Below are 23,517 nucleotides of genomic sequence, written 5' to 3'. Positions count from 1 at the left end.
GTGAGTATTTCTGCCCAGAATGATAATTATAGGTGAATATTTCTGCCCAGAATGATAATTATAGGTGAATAATTCTCCTCAGAATGATAATTATAGGTGATTAATTCTCCTCAGAATGATAATTATAGGTGATTAATTCTCCTCAGAATGATAATTATAGGTGAGTATTTCTGCCCAGAATGATAATTATAGGTGAATATTTCTGCCCAGAATGATAATTATAGGTGAATAATTCTCCTCAGAATGATAATTATAGGTGAATATTTCTGCCCAGAATGATAATTATAGGTGAATAATTCTGCCCAGAATGATAATTATAGGTGAGTATTTCTGCCCAGAATGATAATTATAGGTGAATAATTCTCCTCAGAATGATAATTATAGGTGAATAATTCTCCTCAGAATGATAATTATAGGTGAATAATTCTCCTCAGAATGATAATTATAGGTGAATAATTCTCCTCAGAATGATAATTATAGGTGAGTATTTCTGCCCAGAATGATAATTATAGGTGAGTATTTCTGCCCAGAATGATAATTATAGGTGAATAATTCTCCTCAGAATGATAATTATAGGTGAATAATTCTCCTCAGAATGATAATTATAGGTGAATAATTCTCCTCATTGATAATTATAGGTGAGTATTTCTGCCCAGAATGATAATTATAGGTGAATAATTCTGCCCAGAATGATAATTATAGGTGAATATTTCTGCCCAAAATGATAATTATAGGTGAATAATTCTGCCCAGAATGATAATTATAGGTGAATATTTCTGCCCAGAATTATAATTATAGGTGAATATTTCTGACCAGAATGATAATTATAGGTGAATAATTCTGCCCAGAATGATAATTATAGGTGAATATTTCTGCCCAGAATGATAATTATAGGTGAATAATTCTGCCCAGAATGATAAGATAAGATAAGATAAGATTTCGTTCGGATTTTTAACCCCGGAGGGTTAGCCACCCAGGATAACCCAAGAAAGTCAGTGCGTCATCGAGGACTGTCTAACTTATTTCCATTGGGGTCCTTAATCTTGTCCCCCAGGATGCGACCCACACCAGTCGACTAACACCCAGGTACCTATTTGCTGCTAGGTGAACAGGACAACAGGTGTAAGGAAACGTGTCGAAATGTTTCCACCCGCCCAGAATGATAATTATAGGTGAATATTTCTGCCCAGAATGATAATTATAGGTGAATATTTTGCATCAAAACGGTAATTATAATGGTCACACAGCCCATGGGTTTAGCGCTCCTTCCCTAATTACAGTAATGAACCAGCCACAAAGCTGGTTCGTGCTGCTCATTTTTGTCCCTCGGCAGTTTGTTTCCCCAGGTGCTGTATGACCCCTGTGGGTTTAGCGCTCCTTCCATAATTATATTAGTAAATCAGTCACAAGGCAACAATTTTCGTGCTTCTCATTCTTTCCCCTCGGCAGTTTGGCCACATCATGGGCAACCATGCGACTTCGGGGGAGCGCCGGGACCGTAACAAACCCGGGGACTCTTTTCCGCCGTACTCCCCCGGGAGGGTCGACGGTCAGGCCTTCACCTTCGACAAACATAAGGGCCAGAAGGGACTCCAGCAGCAACCGTCAGAGGAAGATCACGAACCTGTCGTCATAAAACCCATACAGGCAAGGGGGGTCCAATGATATTTTGTTGTTTCCCATCTAACCAGCGCAAGAAACTGTTTCCATCTGATCATCACTACATGGCACTGGTCTATAGCCCATACAACCACTCTGTATTATAGTCATTATTTTTGAAGTGTTATATTTTGAAGTCTATACAGTACAGTGGACCCCCGGTTAACGATATTTTTTCATTCCAGAAGTACATTCAGGTGCCAGTACTGACCGAATTTGTTCCCATAAGGAATATTGTGAAGTAGATTAGTCCATTTCAGACCCCCAAACATACACGTACAAACGCACTTACATAAATACACTTACATAATTGGTCGCATTCGGAGGTGATCGTTATGCGGGGGTCCACTGTACTCTATTTTGAAGCCAAATACAGCCTGTCCTTACTTAATGATGGGGTTCTGTTCCTAAGACGACATCAGTAAACAAATTTGTCGCTGAGTGAGGAGAATACTTTAATGGTAGTGGGTTTGTGTCGCCCATCTTTGACGTTGTTTTAATGTCACCTTTGCGCCTTTTATAAAATTTTTAGTATATTTTTAAATGTTTATGCACAGTAATATACTGTATACATATTGTAATAAACAGAATAGAGGAAATCAGCTCTAATATACATTACTTAAGTAAGTTTATTCAGGTATACACAAATACAGTTACATAGATTATCATACATAGCAGTATATGTGTAGAGAACCTGGGATAACCCAAAAAAGTCAGACAGAGTGACTTATTTCCATTGGAGTCCTTTAGGTATGCACACTGGTCAGAGAACCCGTCGTAAGCCCACATCATCGGTAAACGAATACATCACTAAGTGAGGAGAGGCTGTATTGCATTTGAAGTCCTGTATGTACTTGGTATAGCATATTTTAATGTAGTAACGCTGTATGTTTATTGGATACACTGTAACATATTTGCCATATTTCATTATACTGACTGGGCTAAGTTTTCATTTCTATGTAACAGTCAGAGAAAGAAAATGAGGACCCAGTACCGGCCCGACCGCGGCCGGCACTTGCACAATGTAACAAGAAGATGCTTCCATTTGTCATCAAGTGGGTGGGCGGAGGCCAGACGGTCGCCATCGCTGGAACTTTCAACGACTGGCAGCCGATACCCATGGTCAAGAGGTAGGCAATGTCTTGCAGGAGTTACTTTATTTCCCTTTTGATTTATTAACAAATCATGCATAGCCCACACAGGCAGGGTGACGAAAAAAAAAATAAGAGAGAAAACGCATCTACATTCATTCAGTCAGTCACTGCCTTGCTGGAAATGGCAGTCAATACTCATGATCAAGAGGTAGATTATATTTTACCTCAACTATTTCAGTTCCCTTTTGGTTTATTAACAAATCACACGTATCCCACTGAGGCAGTGTGACCCACCCAAAAAATTGAAAAAACAAATTCACCGTAAGTCAGTCAGTCACTGTCTTGCCAGAAGTGTGTTGACATAACAGAAATGCATTCTATCAATATGGGCTTTACCATGAATAATAAACCAGAATATAATGTATGATAAACCAAAATATAATGTATAATAAACCAGTATATAATGTATAATAAACCAGTATATAATGTATAATAAACCAGTATATAATGTATTAAAAAACAGAATATAATGTATGGTAAGCCAAAATATAATGTATAATAAACCAGTATATACTGTATAATAAACCTGAATATATGATAAACCAGCATATAATGTGCTGTGGTTTATAGAAAATGAATTCGACTTGAACACTTATGTTAAAAGTCGTTCTCCCCAATTTGTCTTTGGCCCCTCAGGGGCAGTGCCTTGTCCCTGGTAAAGGTCTCTTGATCCAAGGAATTAGGTATTCACCCCTTGGATCCACCCAGATTAGTATCTCCCATTCCCCATTAGTTGCGTGGCCCCCGTGGGTTTAACACTTTTTCTGTGAATTGAACAGTCTCTGCCTGTCTGGCTACTGTATTCTGTCTACAGTACTGTATCAGGTTTATTAGTGACAGTGATGAACTTTGTTGAAGGATTATTGTAGTCATGATTAATAAAAATAATAATAATAATAATAATAATTCTCCATGGGGAAGTGGAACAGAATTCTTCCTCCGTAAGCCATGCGTGTTGTAAGAGGCGACTAAAATGCCGGGAGCAAGGGGCTAATAACCCCTTCTTCTGTACAAATTACTAAATTTAAAAAGAGAAACTTTTGTTTTTCTTTTTGTGCCACCCTGCCTTGGTGGGATACAGCTGGCTTGTTAAAAAAAAAATATCTACGAGTACATGATACAACTTATACAGACCATAGCTGACATCAGTGACATACTATATAGAAAGCCTCTGGTTATGCAGAGCATTTCCTGCAGCTTTGGTTAATTGTCCCCAGGATGCAACCCACACCAGTCCACTAACACCCAGGTATCTGTTATTGAGATATTATTGCAGTGATGAACTTTATCAAGACATTTTACTCTTGCAACACAGTTCTTTGGTCGATAAAGTTGTTCTCTGCAATACAGTGGACCCCCGCATAACGATCACCTCCGAATGCGACCAATTATGTAAGTGTATTTATGTAAGTGCGTTTGTACGTGTATGTTTGGGGGTCTGAAATGGACTAATCTACTTCACAATATTCCTTCTGGGAACAAATTCGGTCAGTACTGGCATCTGAACATACTTCTGGAATGAAAAAATATCGTTAACCGGGGGTCCACTGTACTTTGTTTTTTATACTACTTTTAGATTTTTGTCATTTATTTTCATTTTCTCATTAGTTTATAATTTCAGTGAGAAAGACTTTGTGGCCATCGTGGACCTGCCGGAAGGCGAGCACCAATATAAGTTCTTGGTTGACGGGGAGTGGAAGCTCAACTGGAATGAGAGTGCTGTCAACAATGATGTAGGCTCGCAGAACAACACCATCACCATCAACGAGAGCGACTTCGAAGAGTTCGAGAACGCCCTGTTGAGGGACCCCAACGACAACAATAAGGACAAGCCGCTAGGCAGTCAGTCGCAGAACAAGGAGAAAGTGGAGGGTGAGCCTGCCACCTGGTGGCTTTCTTCAGAATATGCAAACGTAACTCTGTCTCTCACCCTAAAGCTGCTTTCTCTGCTTCAACTTCCGTTGTTTTTTTTTCTTTTTTTTATCAATGCATCGGCCATTTCCCAGCAAGGCAGGGTGATCCAAAAAAGAAGAAACACTTTCATAATCACTCACACCATCACTGTCTTGCCAGAGGTGTGTCTACACTACAGTTCGAAAACTGCAGAACATCTCCACCTATCCTTATTATTAAAGCCTCTCAACACTTAATGACAGAGTTCCATTCCTAAGACCACGTCGGTAAACGAATTCATCGCTAAATGAGTAACATACTGTAATGGTAGTGGGTTTGTGTCAACCATCTTCGATATTGTTTTAATGTTAACTTTGCACCATTTAAAACATTTCTGGTATATTTTTAAATGTTTATACAGCATTCTACTGTATATTGTAATAAACAGAATTGAGGAAATCAGCTCTGATATGCATTATTTAGGTATGCATACTGGTCAGAGAGCCCGTCGTAAGTCCGAGTCATCAGCAAATGAGTACATCACTAAGTGAGGAGAGGCTGTACTTCAGAATTACCTCTGCACTTCTTTCACTCTCTCCAGTATATAATCTCTGTGCTGGATAGAAAAAATCTATTGATTGGCATAATCAGTAAAGATACCGTGGTATTACATATCTTATTTGTAAACTTGTTGGCATTGTATGTAATCACCGTAATGATACATGACTTTATTATTCATGCAGTGGACAAGAAAGATGAGTTTAGTCAAGAAATTCCTGAGTACCAACAGTCGGAGAAGATTCGAGGGCCGCCGGTGCTACCACCTCACCTTCTCCAGGTCATTCTTAACAAAGATACACCCATTTCTGTAAGTCGTCACTTCTTTCAGTGTTTACCTCGGTGAAAAACAAAAAGGCACAATGCCGTGAATGGTACAATACATAAATAACCCGCACATAGGAGAATTAAACTTTCATATAATGTTTTGGTCCGACTTGGACCATTGACTAGGTGGACAAGTGTGACTAGTCAATGGTGCAAGTAGGGACTGATATACTATAAAACTAATGCAAATTAAGTTTGAGGCCTCCTAATCCTGTTGGGGCCCCAGAAGTGAGTTTAGTTCACATTGCTTAAAATTCGTCAAAAGGTGTTACAAAGAGGCCCCCCCCCATAACTTCAAATTTCATGGCCCCAAAAATGTAGGTCCGCCACTGGGTTCAAGATGGACCAAAATGTAATCATAAGTTTCTTTCTCCTGTGTGTGCAGGTTATTTGTGTATTCACAACTATGACTGCCTGGGTGTGACTGTTCATAGTACATAGGCTTCTCTAACACCTTTCGGGGAATCGGAATAATGCTATCTGTGATTAACGTATAGAGCTTTGTTGTGTTTCAAACCTGTGTGGTGAGGCGGTGTGTTGTGGAAGGGGTGAGGAAGGGTAAATGGCTGGTTTGTATGGTGTTGCAGTGGCTTTTAGAGGCTGTGGTGAAATGCATAGTGTTGCAGTGATGTTGATGGGTGATTAGGTATGGTGTAGATTGTGGACTGCTGGTTTGGGGTATTAAATGACACTGGGTGGTCGATTGGTATGGTGTAGTGGTATAGTGTAGATTTTGGACTGTTGGTATGGGGTATTAAGTAATGACAGGCGGTTGGTATGGTGTAATATGAGGTATAAGAAGTACTTGTGGCTATATGATATCATATGTAATTATTCATATTATGAGTTTATGGGTTGAGAGCTGTAGCTCTTGGTCCCACTTCGTAGCTTTCAACCAGCTGATGTACAATGTATTGTTTTATACACTGTAAATGCTTTTGACTCCTTGTGTTTTGTTGGCTTATTTCACTACATAAGTGGTGGAGTGTCAGTATGCATCTCTTGGGCCCGTGTGAGTGATTAGTTTCAATCTTGTTTTGGTAAAGGAGAACTGCAGTAAACAAACACAAAAGATTTACACACATTCACACACGTATAATTTACACACGTGTTGAAAAACAGTGCTACATGCACTTAAAACACCAGAATTTGCCCACTTGTACTTACAGACGAGGCCTAAAAGTATTTTGTATGCCCTGAACGTATTTCCTCTGGTTCCTTGTTCTTCCAGAGATAGAGAGACGTAGCTCACCATACTCATTCCTCATAGATCATTCCCCTCACTCCTGGCACCAGTTTTGATGCCCTTCTTTGGATTGTGTTACTTTTTGTTGTGTTTGACTAGGTGAGGGCTCCACACTGGAGCAGCATACTCAAGAACTGGTGCCATGGAAGAATGTACATATTTTTAACGGGCCTTGATCTAATGGACTTAGGAAATACAGAATAAAATTCGCTGGGTTAGTGGATTTGGAAACTACAGAGTGTGTTGGCTGGGTAGGCAACACTCGCGCATCACACACTGAACATCCATGGTTTAATCCCCAGTCAGGTAGAAATATTACGCATGTTTTTTGCCTCTGCTCTCCCTGTTCACATAACAGTAAGTAGGTGCCTGGGTGTTAATGGATTGGTGTGGGTGTCATCCTGGGGGACAAGATTGATGGACCTCAATGGAAATTAGACAGTCATAGATAACACACTGACTTTCTTGGGTTAACCTGGATGGCTGGCACTCCGAGTAAAAATCCCAACAAATCTTATCCTTCTCCATGGGGAAGTGGAACAGAATTCTCTTGTAAGCCATGCATGTTGTAAGAGGCGACTAAAATGCCCGTAGCAATGGGCTAGTAACCCCTTCTCCTGTATATATTACTAAATTTAAAAGGAGAAGCTTTTGTTTTTCCTTTTGGGCCGCCCCGCCTTGGTGGAATACGGCCAGTTTGTTGAAAGAAAGATGAAATCTTATCCTGTCTGTATCCACCACAGTCACCAGTACTGGCCACCCACTCATCTGTATTAGTCCTGTAAATTGTGGACTTGCTGTATAAGGATTTGTGATTGAACTGATGTTAATGAGTTTGTGTGTGCCTTGCAGAAGTCTTTTGTAGTAGTTGTGTGTAGATCTTCCTCCTTGACTGTTACTGTAAGTGACTCACGTGAGTCATGTTAACGGCTTTGAGGGGACTTGAGCTAGAGTTCGTCACGGCCACGCTAGCTGGAGATTCGTCTGTAAAAACTTGCATTTGTGGTCACAGTGGTGCCTATGCTAACCTTCCTATGGTGTAGAAATATACCTAGTTGGACGAATCTTATTGTGGCTAGCTGGTCCAGTGGCTAAAGCAACGGTCTGGAGTTTTGAGACTCTCTGACCGCGGGTTCAAACCCTCCCCGTGGTATGGTCTGTTACTGTAAGATCTGTTTCCTCAGGTGATTCTCTGTCAGTCCTCCTTTAGTAATTCAGTCAACACTAGGAGCAGAAGACTCCATTTTTTGTAAATGTGACCTACCTTGGGAATTACTGTATATATAGGTTGGAGGGAGGGGGTAAAGGAGGTTTTGTGTGCGAGGGGCTTGGACTTCCAGCAGGCATGCGTGAGCGTGTTTGATAGGAGTGAATGGAGCCAAATGGTTTTTAATACTTGACGTGCTGTTGGAGTGTGAGCAAAGTAACATTTATGAAGGGGTTCAGGGAAACCGGCAGGTCGGACTTGAGTCCTGGAGATGGGAAGTACAGTGCCTGCACTCTGAAGGAGGGGTGTTAATGTTGCAGTTTAAAAACTGTAGTGTAAAGCACCCTTCTGGCAAGACAGTGATGGAGTGAATGATGGTGAAAGTTTTTCTTTTTCGGGCCACCCTGCCTTGGTGGGAATCGGCCAGTGTGTTAATAAAAAAAATAATAAATAAAAAATATTGGACAAGGCAGTTTAGAGATCATCATTTAAACTGTAATATCAGCATGCTTCTAACAAGAAAGCGATTGATTGAATGATGGGAAATGTGTTTCCTCTTAGGCTCAGCTCACCATGGTGGGAGACAGCCATGTTAAAAGTGTTGATTTTGAGAAAGAAATCAAAAGTGTGATAATGAATTAGGCACCTGGAATGCTACAAAATTCATAATCCCTCCAGCACAGGCACTTAGTGTAATTTGTAGAAAGAGATTAGACTTGGGTGATCCCAGTTCGGGTTCAAAGAGATTCGCCACTCAAGGGAGGTTCCTTGATGCTGGTGAGGGGCTCTTGATCTAGGGAATTGGATCTGTGCTCCAGTTCCCCGAATTAAACCTGAATACCTTCCACACCCCCCCCACACAGGTGCTGTATAATCCTATGGGTTTAGCGCTTGTCCCTTGATTATAATAACAATCAAAGCGGTTTGCCAGTATGGTCCCAGCCTGGGTCTTTCCCACAAGGTGGGATCCTAGAGGCTCTTGAGATCTGCTGACTTAGCCCTACTTTGTACACTATCCTCCTTGTCCTCAGATCAGACTTGATTACTGCCACCAATTACATTTCCCGGGCATTGTGTTGGTCCTTAAGTGTTAGCGCTTCCTAATGAATGTACCCTTGATAGGTTGCAAGAGTTTTCCTACTCCCTCGACCCAACCCCAGACCACTCTTGCCAGCTGAATACAGCACTACAAGGAATTTACTCGGCTAGTGATTGCCAATGTGGTCTTGATGTTTCGTGTTTATTTGTGGCTTGATGTCACATAACCTATTTTGACACCGATACATATCTTCAACACTCAGTAGCTTTTCTTATTGGCATGTGGTAAATGTTTCATTCTCTGTATTAACTGGAAGCTAGCTCTCTCTCCCTCTCTGTCTCTCTCTCTCTGTTGCTCTCTCTCTGTTGCTCTCTCTCTGTTGCTCTCTCTCTGTTGCTCTCTCTCTGTTGCTCTCTCTCTGTTGCTCTCTCTGTTGCTCTCTCTCTGTTGCTCTCTCTCTGTTGCTCTTTCTCTGTTGCTCTCTCTCTGTTGCTCTCTCTCTGTTGCTCTCTCTGTTGCTCACTCTCTCTTGCACTCTCTCTCTCTCTCGCACTCTCTCTCTCTCTTGCACTCTCTCTCGCACTCTATCACACTCTCTCATGCACTCTCTCGTGCACTCTCTCTCTCTCTCTCTCTCTCTCTCTCTCTCTCTCTTTTTTTACACAGGGTTTAACATAGTTTAATAGGGATCCCTAACTTTATTGGCAAGCTATTTACAAGGTAAGGATTCCTAACTTTATTGACAAGGCAAGAGTGCTCTCATTCTCTGTCACTCTCTCTCCAGTCTTGATACCTACAGGATGCAATCACATTATTTATTAAGTTATTTCTCATGTATATATTCATAACTACAGATGATACTACACTGCATTAGTAAGAAGTACAAGGGAGATTTAGGAGGGACTTTGCAAGGCTCTCTGTTATAAACATTATATCCACCGATACCATAAAACTCAATGTCTCAGATTTTAAATGTACATTAGAGGGACACATTAAAATGGGTCAATGACTGAAACTAATTTGATTTAAAGGGACACATTAAAATGGGTCAACGACTGAAACTAATTTGATTAACGCTTATAACATCCATGTTTGCAACAACAGGCCATGAAGAAGCAGTGGACACTAGTGACCAGGCTGTGGAGGGTACGAGGTTAATCAATTTTTTTTTTTCATTTAGTGTACAGTACCAGTGTGACACACATCACCATGATAGCTTGACAGACCTGCACGCTACACCTTGCAGCTGATCGCTTTGCTTTTGCAGCACTCATTGTCGTTTTTGCACTGTAGCACGCTAGGGGGGAGTGCAGCGAGTGGCTGCACCCAGGGTGCTATTAAGGGATTGAGGGAGCTGAAGCTCCAGGATCATCTCCAGAATACAGCCAGCTCTCTTATAAAGCTCTTCAGACTAGTGTGTTTTTTTATAAATGTGATTGAAGAGGCACATCAGTTCCCCCGTCTTCTAATAACATGTTCGTTTTTCCACTATAATCTACCTTGTCCATAATTACTATCGCAGTTGTTTTGTCTGTTTCGTAAAGTGAAGTCTAGGATCTTTCCTTAACCCATAAACGGTCCAAATGTATATATACGTTTTTTCAACATTTGAAAGTATGTAAAAAAAGTAGATCATTTTTTTTTTTTACATTTGAAAATGTGTAAAAAACTTTGATCTACTTTTTTTTTTGTTATACAGTGGACCCCCGCATAACGATTACCTCCGAATGCGACCAATTATGTAAGTGTATTTATGTAAGTGCGTTTGTACGTGTATGTTTGGGGGTCTGAAATGGACTAATCTACTTCACAATATTTCTTATGGGAACAAATTCGGTCAGTACTGGCACCTGAACATACTTCTGGAGTGAAAAAATATCGTTAACCGGGGGTCCACTGTATTTGAAAATATGTAAAAAAAACGTAGATCTACTTTTGTAGCACTACACATGTGAACGTAGATCTGCTTGGACCGTTTACGGGTTAATACATGGTATAACTTAACAAATCTTCGAGGACAGTTGTGTTGACGGACCTCGACAACACAACTGTCCTCTGCAACAATTGTCATGAAAGATTTGTTAAGTTATACCATGAATTAAGGGAAGATCCTGGACTTCACCTTACGAAACAGACAGCAAACATGATAGTAATTATGTACAAGGTAGATTATAGTGGAAAAACGAACATGTTATTAGAAGACGGGGAAACTTACGTACCCCTTAACGCTTGCTCCAGCATGCCTGGTAAAGGTTCAAATTTAGGATTTACTTTTTCATTCACATTCACAAAAAAATCACACTATAGAGAGGAGCTTTGTAAAAACTCACTCTATATAAATTCACATAATTTCTCTTTTTTTTTCAGATACCTTTTGAGATACCGTATCCCAAAAATGTAATATAATGTCAAATTATCTTCAAAATTTTGAATTGGTAATTTATTATTTTTTTAATTCTAGCGTGGGGTGTATCAATAATTTCAGGTGTAAAGAATAAAGATTTTATTTCTTTGTAAACGTTACAATGTGTAATTACAATTTTTGTTTGCTAAGTACAAAGAAAGTCGCCATCATGCCGGGGCATTTTGGGAAGAATAATCCTGGTACATACGTAATAACTACTTAAATCTAGTGTAGGAGTAGTTATATACACATTAAAGTTCCCAACTTACCAATAATAATGTTGGTAGAATTACCGACAATATGTAAAGTAAAAGGACACAAGTGCAACTAATGTGACATTTTATTGTGGCAACATTTCGCTCTCCAGGAACTTTGTAACGGCTTGACAAAGCTCCTGGAGAGCGAAACGTTGCCACAATAAAATGTCACATTAGTTGCACTTGTGTCCTTTTACTGTACAACTTACCAATAGTTCAAATTACACACATCAACATCTACAAACAAGGCAGTTAGCGATTAGTTTTACAACCGCTGAGTTCCAGCATAAACATATGTGAAACACGACCATTCTCTGTACTCTGCTTTTCCGTGTACTGTGTCTTCTATTTGTTAGAAAATTAAATATCCACTTACCAGTTTTACTTGCTCTCTTAGTTTACCTTAATTTATGTGCTATTATTATTATGGTCACCCTCGGCTCATGCTTTGTGCGGTCAATGTAGACCACGTCCGCATTTTGGTTTTCGTCAAAAGTTTAGTAATTGTGATAAGCAGAATCTTCTTGCTTTAAATTCATGTTGTATTCAGTTACTTAGGTCATGTTTCTTTCATAAAATTTGTAATTTCGTGTCTCACCAATCTTCCAAAGACTTTTGTGTGATGTTAATGGTACTGGTCAGGGATTTTTTGTCAGAGTTCTGCTGCCATAGCAGAGCTATGTTTGCATTATATAAGGCTTCTGGGATTTCACCTTGCTCTAAACCTTTTTCTCCAAAGAGTATCAATCTTCATGTTAGTAGTATTTTTCACTTCTTAACCCGTAAACGATCCAAACGTATATATACGTTTTTTCAACATTTGAAAGTACGTAAAAAAAGTAGATCTTTTTTTTTTTTTTTTACATTTGAAAATGTGTAAAAAAAACTTTGATCTACTTTTGTTTTTGTTATATTTGAAAATATGTAAAAAAAATGTAGATCTGCTTTTGTTGCACTACACATGTGAACGTAGATCTGCTTGGACCGTTTATGGGTTAATAAGTCAAGACATTCATGAATCAGGCTCGGGTGCTGTATGTGTATGGGCATTATTTTCATTTCATAATAAGAATAATAATAATCTTTATTTGTACAAGTACACAATACAACATCTACAACTTTCACAGTGTGTGAAATATTTGTAGTTTTGTCGGATACTACATGTACAGTGGACCCCCGCATAACGATCACCTCCGAATGCGACCAATTATGTAAGTGTAAAGCACCCTTCTGGCAAGACAGTGATGGAGTGAATGATGGTGAAAGTTTTTCTTTTTCGGGCCACCCTGCCTTGGTGGGAATCGGCCAGTGTGATAATAAAAAAAAAATAATAAATTTATGTAAGTGCGTTTGTACGTGTATGTTTGGGGGTCTGAAATGGACTAATCTACTTCACAATATTCCTTATGGGAACAAATTCGGTCAGTACTGGCACCTGAACATACTTCTGGAGTGAAAAAATATCGTTAACCGGGGGTCCACTGTATATGATTTGTAGGGTGGACCGAGGTAATGAAATATCTATCTGCATCCTCCGCTCTCCTGTTGTTTAGCGCTCTGCTCAATATTGATTCATTCTTGTCTTTAGATATCACATTCTTTTCTTTTTTCATTATCAATGTATAAATCACCTCAGTAGTGGGCCAATTCTAGAAGTGGTACACAAATAACCTGCACGTAAGAAACTTAAGATATTTTGGTCCGACTTGAATCATTAACTAGTTACACTAGTGTGACTAGTTACCTGTTGTCTAGTCACATTTGTTAACTAGTCACACTAGTGTATGACTCGTTAATGGTCTAAGTCGGACCAGAACATCATCATAAGTTTCTCTCTTTTACGTGCAGGTTATTTGCGTGTTGTTCCAGTCACGGTATTGTGACTTCGTTTTTTTCTAGAGGTGGTTTTTTGAGTTGGATTTTGAATATGTCTAGAAGTGGAAACATAAACACATATGCAGTTTAATGTGATCCTTTATTGACAACGTTTCGCCCACACAGTGGGCTTTTTCAAGTCACAAACAGATCTGTTTGTGACTTGAAAAAGCCCACTGTGTGGGCAAAACGTTGTCAATAAAGGATCACATTAAACTGCATATGTGTTTGTTTCCATTGTGTCGGTATTTTATACCATTTATTTTCATGTCTAGAAGTATTCATAATTTTTGGCTATTTCCTGAATCACTTTTTTGTCTCCTGTTGCACTTCTTTTGTCTGGTATGATGTTTTTAGTTCTGACCTATATTGGTATACACTACAACTTTGTTTATTTTCTGCAGTTCACAAAATGTAGTTTACATGTATTAAAATATTGTTAAGCATCACACTATATACACAGACTTTCCTTCCTTGTGGCATAGTCTTGTTTTTACGTTGCTCAGCCTTACAACGAAGGGATGCCATAGGCTATATCATAGGACCACTTGTGTTTCACTTTCACTTTAACCCTTAACCCGTAAACGGTCCAAGCAGATCTACGTTCACATGTGTAGTGCTCCAAAAGTAGATCTAAGTTTTTTTTTTTACATATTTTCAAATATAACAAAAAAAAAAGTAGGTCAAAGTTTTTTTACACATTTTCAAATGTAAAAAAAAAAAAAAATATCTACTTTTTTTTACATACTTTAAAATGTTGAAAAAACGTATATATACGTTTGGACCGTTTACGGGTTAAACTGTCCAAACATAGATCTACGTTTGTTTTTACATAAAGCATGTAAAATCGAATGTAGATGTACATTCGAAGCGCTACGCGAGTAAATGTAGAGCTACGTTTGGACAGTTTAAAGGTTAATGACTTTAAGCCATTTACTAGTGATAGATACTACTAATCTATCTTCAGTCAATGTCCAGTTGACCTCATCAACATATTCAGTGTTGAACTAGGAAGGATAAATGCTTGCATGGCGAGAAATTAACATTTAATATTGATAAGGCCTACTAACACACAGTGTTTGGAAATAAAGCAAAAAAAAATTGATGAAGATAATTACTGGAATACATTGAGGAAATATCTTTTTGGGTATTCATCTTGATAGGTAAATTAAATTTAATAAATATGCAAAACATATTTAAGAAAGTTTCTTAAACACTGGCATGATTTCTCTTACATTTAACACTATTTTATGCAAACTTTTTTCTAAAGTGAATTTTCTTTACTAAACATTTTCTTTTACTCCATCTAATTTTACTTATTTTTTAATAATTTACTCCATTAAACACTTTACTTTGCATGTCTTAAAACGTATTATTTGATAAGTTTTTAATTTCCTCTCGGCACTGGACGTGTTTGTGTTTATAATGTTGTGTCTTCCGGTGCAGTGTGAGCCGACGCTTCTCCCCGAGCCCAACCACGTCATGCTGAACCACATGTACGCTCTGAGCATCCGCGATGGCATGATGGTGCTCTCCACCTCCCATCGTTTCCGCAAGAAGTGCGTCACCACGCTCATTTACCGGCCCATCGAGTAGTCGGCAGCTGGCCCTCCAGAGGACCCCGAAAGCCCATGCGGCAAAAATGGCAGCAACTTGCGGGATTATGCTCGTCATGGGCAAGATTTGAACATTTTTCAATGGGTTTAGTTTGTCAAGTGACGAGCGCTGTGCTGCTCATCCCCTAATATATTGCAGATAAAGAATTTAATTTTTAAAATAAGACATAATTGCTACAAAATTAGGTGACATTTTTATCTGAAATTTTTAATTTAATATTAATTTTATACAATTTAAAAAAGGCTCTGATTTTACATAAAATTTTGGGTACACTGGAACTATGAGGTAAAAATTTTGGGTACACTGGAACTATGAGGTAAAAATTTTGGGTACACTGGAACTATGAGGTAAAAATTTTGGGTACACTGGAACTATGAGGTAAAAAATTTTGGGTACACTGGAACTATGAGGTAAAAACACTTAACACTGTATAGCCATATACCTGAAGTTAGATTATTTGAATGTTAAGTTTAATATAGTTGTCTGAAGATAACGTATAATGATAACTTTAACAAAACTATATATACGTAGTATAAATAACAAAAAAAGGCACAATACCATGACTGGAACGATACACAAATAACCCGTACATAGAAGAGAGGAGCTTATGATGGCATTTTGATCCGACTTGGACCATTTACAGTGTGACTTTGTAAATGGCCCAAGTCAGACCGAAACATCGTCATAAGCTCCTCTCTTCTATGTGCAAGTTATTTGTGTATACGCAGTATATTTTAATATTAATAAGACAAGAAATGGTAATACAAAATTAAAGTAGTATATTGATAATTTTAGTTATAATTATTGGGGTAGAAATAGTGACAATGAATGTATATCAGTGGAATTGTCCCAGTATGCTATATATGGTACATTCATCATTTATATTTTATCTATGTAAAGTTACATCAGATTCATGTGTTTTAAAAATGGCTTGAAGCAGCTGTGAGAGAGAGAGAGAGAGTTTTTGGTATCAACTAGTGGAGAGTTCTATTTAAGTTTAGTATCAGAGCTATACAGTGGTACCTCAAGTTTTGAACTTACGTCGTTCGGAGAGTTCTATTTAAGTTTAGTATCAGATGTATACAGTGGTACCTCAAGTTTTGAACTTACATCATTCGGAGAGTTCTATTTAAGTTTAGTATCAGATGTATACAGTGGTACCTCAAGTTTTGAACTTACGTCGTTCGGAGAGTTCTATTTAAGTTTAGTATCAGAGCTATACAGTGGTACCTCAAGTTTTGAACTTACGTCGTTCGGAGAGTTCTATTTAAGTTTAGTATCAGAGCTATACAGTGGTACCTCAAGTTTTGAACTTACGTCATTCCAGAAGGCTGTTCGAGTGCCGATACCGAACAAATTTGTTCCCATAGGGAATAATGTAAATTAGGTTAGTCCGTGGGCCACCCCGCCTCAGTGGGATACAGCCGGTGTATTGAAAGAAAGAATATATACAGTGGTACCTTGAGTTACAAACAGCTCCCAACTCAAACAATTATGTAAGTGCATTTTTGAGGGTGTGAAACGGACTGACCTAATTTACATTATTCCTTATGGGAACAAATTCGTTCGGTATCCGCACTCGAACAGCCTTCTGGAACGAATTAAGCTCGTAACTCGGGGTACCACTGTATACATATATATTGCTGGGTCTTTTTTTCCGAGTTTTTATTCAGGTTGAGTCAAAAACTTGGAATATCACAAATTCATCTCTCCCTCTCTTAGTGCAAATCCACTATTATGTGAAGTTTTATTTCTGTCGGTAATTCTACGGTATACAGTGGACCCTTGCCTAACGATATTAATTGGTACCCGAGAACGAATATCATTAGGCAAGTTTTTTAGCGTTAGCCAAGGCAAAATGTATCGTTAGGCGAATTTAACGTTATGCGATGCGTTTGTTAGGCAAGGGTCCACTGTATATTTTTTTAACACACTGGCCATCCCCCACCAATTTAGAGTGACCCAAAAAAGAAACACTTTCACCATCATTCACACTTATCACTGTCTTGCCAGAGGTGCACAGATATGATAGTTGAGATGTCACTCCAAACAGCAAATATCCCAAACCTTTCTTTAGAATCCAGGCATTGTACTTCCCACCTCCAGGACTCAAGTCCAGCTAACCAGTTTTAGTGTGTATATGAGATATAATTACTACTTGTCAGAAGAAAAGCACGGTTTTCTTTTTTTGGGTCACCCTTTCTCGATGGGAGACAGCCAGTTCATTGAAGAAACTAAAATATGTGATATACTCTACATATGCCATATAGGATTAGTGTCCTTCACAAAGTATAGTTCGGATGCCCATGTGAAATTGTGTTCGTTGCTTGAGTTAAGTTTGGTAGAGCTGTGATGGTTGTGACAGACACCTCCAGCATGCAGTAAGGGAGTATACCTGGCATATATCTGGAGTACACCTGGAGTATACCTGGCATATATCTGAAGTATATCTGGAATATATTTGGAGTACACCTGGAGTATACATGGCATATACCTGGAGTATACATGGCATATACCTGGAGTATACCTAGTGTATACCTGGAGTATACCTGGCATATACCTGGAGCATAACTGGAGTATACCTGGAGAGGGTTTCAGGGGTTAACGCCCTGATGGCTCGGTTTGTGACCAGTTCAGTCTGTGACCAGGTTCAAATACCATCCTACTTATGACCGACCTTGGTTCCGACCAACCGGTCGTAAGTCAAAATGGACGCAAGTCAAACCTTATGCTTTTAGTACTGTATTTTATACTGTAAGGTTTAGGAGAAACACTGTGTACAATACAAACAGTTGTTTATTTGCATACAAAACATTCGTAGGCATGAAAACATACAAAAACATTCGTATGCACGAACAGAAAAGTGCAAAATAAGCTAAGCTGTAAACAGTACAGTCGTAAGTACGAGTGGTCGTACGTCGAGCAGGTTGTAAGTCAGGTGGTAGGTGTATATATTTTATCATGTCTATGTGTTGTGTTGCAGCTGGGTTAATACAATACAGTGGACCCCCGGTTAACGATATTTTTTCACTCCAGAAGTATGTTCAGGTGTCAGTACTGGTCGAATTTGTTCCCATAAGAAATATTGTGAAGTAGATTAGTCCATTTCAGACCCCCAAACATACACATACAAACGCACTTACGTAAATATACTTACATAATTGGTCGCATTCGGAGGTAATCGTTATGCGGGGGTCCACTGTACTTGTATTAAATGTCGTGTATATATAGTTTGCACAGTAGTAAGCGCAGGTGTTCTGTATGTTGAACAAGTATGAACAAGTATTGGCGGTGTGTTGTGTGGAACCTGAGTCGTGTTTATAATAGATTTTTGTTGAATTATCATTAGTTTTAAATGATTTACTGTTGTAGATTAGCATGTATAACTGTGTGTAATTATAACCTCAATTTTTAAAGGGGCTGAGAGGTAAGCCAGTGAAAGGCCTCAGTCAGATTACTAAAAGCTCCAGCTGTGGGTCATCATCTGACTAAGACCCACGTCAAAAAATACTTGTCATGTTTCTTAACGAACCTCATCTAACCTGACCTAACACTAGTCCTGTTTCCTGACAAACCTTACTTAACCTGACCTAACACTAGTCCTGTTTCCTGACATACCTTACCTAACCTGACCTAACACTAGTCCTGTTTCCTGACATACCTTACTTAACCTGACTTAACACTAGTCCTGTTTCCTGACATACCTTACCTAACCTGACCTAACACTAGTCCTGTTTCCTGACATACCTTACCTAACCTGACCTAACACTAGTCCTGTTTCCTGACATACCTTACCTAACCTGACCTAACACTAGTCCTGTTTCCTGACAAACCTTACCTAACCTGACCTAACACTAGTCCTGTTTCCTGACAAACCTTACCTAACCTGACCTAACACTAGTCCTGTTTCCTGACAAACCTTACCTAACCTGACCTAACACTAGTCCTGTTTCCTGACAAACCTTACCTAACCTGACCTAACACTAGTCCTGTTTCCTGACAAACCTTACCTAACCTGACCTAACACTAGTCCTGTTTCCTGACAAACCTTACCTAACCTGACCTAACACTAGTCCTGTTTCCTAACAAACCTTACCTAACCTGACCTAACACTAGTCCTGTTTCCTAACAAACCTTACCTAACCTGACCTAACACTAGTCCTGTTTCCTGACAAACCTTACTTAACCTGACTTAACACTAGTCCTGTTTCCTGACAAACCTTACTTAACCTGACCTAACACTAGTCCTGTTTCCTGACAAACCTTACCTAACCTGACCTAACACTAGTCCTGTTTCCTGACAAACCTTACCTAACCTGACCTAACACTAGTCCTGTTTCCTGACAAACCTTACCTAACCTGACCTAACACTAGTCCTGTTTCCTGACAAACCTTACCTAACCTGACCTAACACTAGTCCTGTTTCCTGACAAACCTTACCTAACCTGACCTAACACTAGTCCTGTTTCCTGACAAACCTTACCTAACCTGACCTAACACTAGTCCTGTTTCCTGACAAACCTTACCTAACCTGACCTAACACTAGTCCTGTTTCCTGACAAACCTTACCTAACCTGACCTAACACTAGTCCTGTTTCCTGACAAACCTTACCTAACCTGACCTAACACTAGTCCTGTTTCCTGACAAACCTTACCTAACCTGACCTAACACGAGTCCTGTTTCCTGACAAACCTTACCTAACCTGACCTAACACTAGTCCTGTTTCCTGACAAACCTTACCTAACCTGACCTAACACGAGTCCTGTTTCCTGACAAACTTTACCTAACCTGACCTAACACGAGTCCTGTTTCCTGACAAACCTTACCTAACCTGACCTAACACTAGCCCTGTTTCCTGACAAACCTTACCTAACCTGACCTAACACTAGTCCTGTTTCCTGACAAACCTTACCTAACCTGACCTAACACTAGCCCTGTTTCCTGACAAACCTTACCTAACCTGACCTAACACTAGTCCTGTTTCCTGACAAACCTTACCTAACCTGACCTAACACTAGCCCTGTTTCCTGACATACCTTACCTAACCTGACCTAACACTAGCCCTGTTTCCTAACAAATCTTAACTATTACTGACACCCACATCAGGAAATACTCATCCTGTTTCGTGAGGGCTAACCTAACCTAACCTAACCTAACCTAACCTAACCTAACCTAACCTAACCTGTTCTGTCAATGTGTACCTAACAGATTTCCTTATCTGTCAGTTGCTTCAGAAATATTGTTCAAAAATGCCTGAATCTGATGTGAATTTATGTAAATTAAATGTAAACAGCAAATGTATATAGTGTAATTTGTTTATCCAGGTTGCTAATGTTAGTTTAATGTGTTTATTATGCACCCCATACCCATCTTGTGGCAGTAGTCAAAAGATTACAGAGGTACATAATGGGTCCAGGGACTGTACCTCAACATTACAGAGGCACATAATGGGTCCAGGGACTGTACCTCAACATTACAGAGGTACATAATGGGTCCAGGGACTGTACCTCAACATTACAGAGGTACATAATGGGTCCAGGGACTGTACCTCAACATTACAGAGGTACATAATGGGTCCAGGACTGTACCTCAACATTACAGAGGTACATAATGGGTCCAGGGACTGTACCTCAACATTACAGAGGTACATAATGGGTCTAGGACTGTACCTCAACATTACAGAGGTACATAATGCATCCAGGGACTGTACCTCAACATTACAGAGGTACATAATGGGTCCAGGGACTGTACCTCAACATTACAGAGGTACATAATGCATCCAGGGACTGGGCCACAAAGTTTTGGTAACTGAACAGGTTACAAAAGTAATGACGTTACTAATGTAAGAAGTGTGTTTATGGTTTCAGGCTTATTTGAAAGTATATCTTGTTCTCAGACCTTATTATCTTGCTGATCGTACTGGAATTCTTCAATATAAACTTTGGTATTATTTGTATTGTGGTTGTTGTATTTGACGTTAGTGTGTGAGCGCTTGTGAATCTCTTGAAAAAAGAGGCGCTCAAGACCGTTAGAATCCCAAATTATCGTTAAATTATTATTACGTAGGTTTCCAGTAAGCGTTGATACTCGTTCATTTATTTTCAATGCTATATTTCTTCCTCTGATGATATATTGTCATAATTTTCAATACAGTTTTGTATTACCGTCTCTTTGTATTATCACCGATTTTTAATGTATTAATATTATATTCAGTAATCTGGTGTTAAGACAAATTAATTATGTTAAACTAAACATTCAAATACACGTATATAGTTTCAGCTCTAAAGTGTCGAAATATTTTAGGTTTTATTTTCAATTGGTCATTATAATTATAATATAGGGGTAACAGTTGTGTGTGTTTCGATAATCAAATTGGCTTTTTTTTTTTTTTTACTCTGAATCTTTGCACAAAATGTTGGCACACTGCTTAGAATTGCTTATAATATTAAAGTAATTTACTATATGCAGATTCATCTGATGTATTCGATTTTCATTATTGTAAACACTTCATGTAGCATAATTGCAGTACAGTACATGAAAGATTATGTATATTGAAAGTTACAGCATTTTTTTTTTTTTGAGGTTGTGTACATAGATAAGACCACTTAATGTGTGTTGAGTAAAAGGACACAAGTGCAACTAATGTGACATTTTATTGTGGCAACGTTTTGCTCCCCAGGAGCTTTGTCAAGCGAAATGTTGCCACAATAAAATGTCACATTAGTTGCACTTGTGTCCTTTTACGTTACATATTGTCGGTAATTCTACCAACATTATTACAAATGGTTTTTAATACTTAACGTGCTGTTGGAGTGTGAGCAAAGTAACATTTATGAAGGGATTCAGGGAAACCGGCAGGCCGGACTTGAGTCCTGGAGATGGGAAGTACAGTGCCTGCACTCTGAAGGAGGGGTGTTAATGTTGCAGTTTAAAAACTGTAGTGTAAAGCACCCTTCTGGCAAGACAGTGATGGAGTGAATGATGGTGAAAGTTTTTCTTTTTCGGGCCACCCTGCCTTGGTGGGAATCGGCCAGTGTGATAATAAAAAAAAAAAAAATTATTACAGTGTGTGTTGAGTTAGCCCAGGAAGTTGCACTGTAATATCAGAATGGTTCCTCTCACACTCATCCATGTGAAGGCTACAGGGCCCCCATATATAGCACCTATTCTTGGTGTTCCATATTTTTGTTGACTTTATTGAGCTGTTGTTCCACCCGGTAGTGACTATCGCCGGCAGATGGAACATAATGAACAATGGCTCAGTTCGAAACCAAGGAAAATGTGGAACACTGAAAAGAAAGTGCTATATGTGTGGGGCCCTTCTGCGTATGCATCGATTCTTTGAGTAGCAGTAGACCCTGTCTCAGATAGGAAGCCTGTTAAAAAAATACAGAACAGGTGGCAAGCGAGTCCTCAAACTCCAGGCCAGTGCGTTCATACCTCATCCATTCCATGATTTGTTTGCAATCGTGTTATTGTGATTTTGTGAGGCAGGAAGCTTGTGGTTTGCCAAGGTCACTCCATGTTAGGTGGGAGGGTACGCTGTGCGGTCACCCATCTAGTGCTGAGTTTGGAAGTTGGTTGGACATTTTGCACATTGAATGCTACTGTGATTGCTTCTTCTTTTATGTATGAGTTCCCTTGTAGTGATAACGTCATGGTTTTAAAAAAAAATGTGGAATGGGTGGATTTTGGACCTATAGCAAGTGGGTCTTAAAACTCCAGGCCAGTGCGTTAACCACTTGGCCTAGAGTTTTAGGGCTTGCTTGCCATGGGGTTAAACCCTACCTGTTCTGTGGTTTGTTTGCAATCGTGTTTTTACAATTCCATGATTCTTGGTTTAATTAAACCTGCCTTACCACAATGACACACACGCAACCTCTTCAAGTGTCTTGTAAGCATTGAGAAAGTTTCTTGTTTACTTAAACATGTTAAGTTAATCAGACCTTTCAAAATCCGAGGCCATTTAAAAATCCTTTAAAAAATCCGAGGTCATTTAAAAATCCTTTAAAAAAAATCCAAGGCCTTTTAATTAAAAAGCCTTTCAAAAATCTGAGGCCATTTAAAAAGCCTTTTTTAAAAAAATCCAAGGCCTTTTAAAAATTTTTTAAAAAATCCGAGGCCATTTAAAAATCCTTTAGAAAATCCGAGGCCATTTAACACATTTACACTGTACCTACTGCTAGAAATGAGGATATATACACCATGAGATGTATATCTGTCATTGTATATACACAGAGTTTACATTAATCCCTCTCTTAGGTCTTAAAGTAGTACAGT

At 39.0% G+C, this 23,517-nt stretch overlaps 1 protein-coding gene across 5 annotated transcripts in view; it reads left to right on the top strand.

Annotated features, from left to right (window-relative positions):
• The window catches only part of alc (5'-AMP-activated protein kinase subunit beta-1), a 100,604-nt gene extending 77,292 nt beyond the window's left edge, over positions 1-23,312 (top strand). For all 5 annotated transcript variants that reach the window (XM_053796743.2, XM_053796744.2, XM_053796742.2 and 2 more), the window contains 5 exons: positions 1,450-1,647; positions 2,626-2,789; positions 4,435-4,685; positions 5,450-5,574; positions 15,066-23,312. In XM_053796743.2, the coding sequence (XP_053652718.1) occupies positions 1,462-1,647; positions 2,626-2,789; positions 4,435-4,685; positions 5,450-5,574; positions 15,066-15,215 (876 nt within the window). In that variant the 5' untranslated portion in view covers positions 1,450-1,461 and the 3' untranslated portion in view covers positions 15,216-23,312. The remainder of the gene's footprint in view (positions 1-1,449; positions 1,648-2,625; positions 2,790-4,434; positions 4,686-5,449; positions 5,575-15,065) is intronic.
• Positions 23,313-23,517: the final 205 nt, after the last annotated feature.

Source organism: Cherax quadricarinatus, chromosome 98, assembly GCF_038502225.1.
Source record: "Cherax quadricarinatus isolate ZL_2023a chromosome 98, ASM3850222v1, whole genome shotgun sequence".
In the NCBI taxonomy this organism is placed as follows: Eukaryota; Metazoa; Arthropoda; class Malacostraca; order Decapoda; family Parastacidae; genus Cherax; species Cherax quadricarinatus.
Note: the sequence above shows the minus strand (reverse complement) of the source record. Positions and strands in the feature narration are given on the sequence as shown.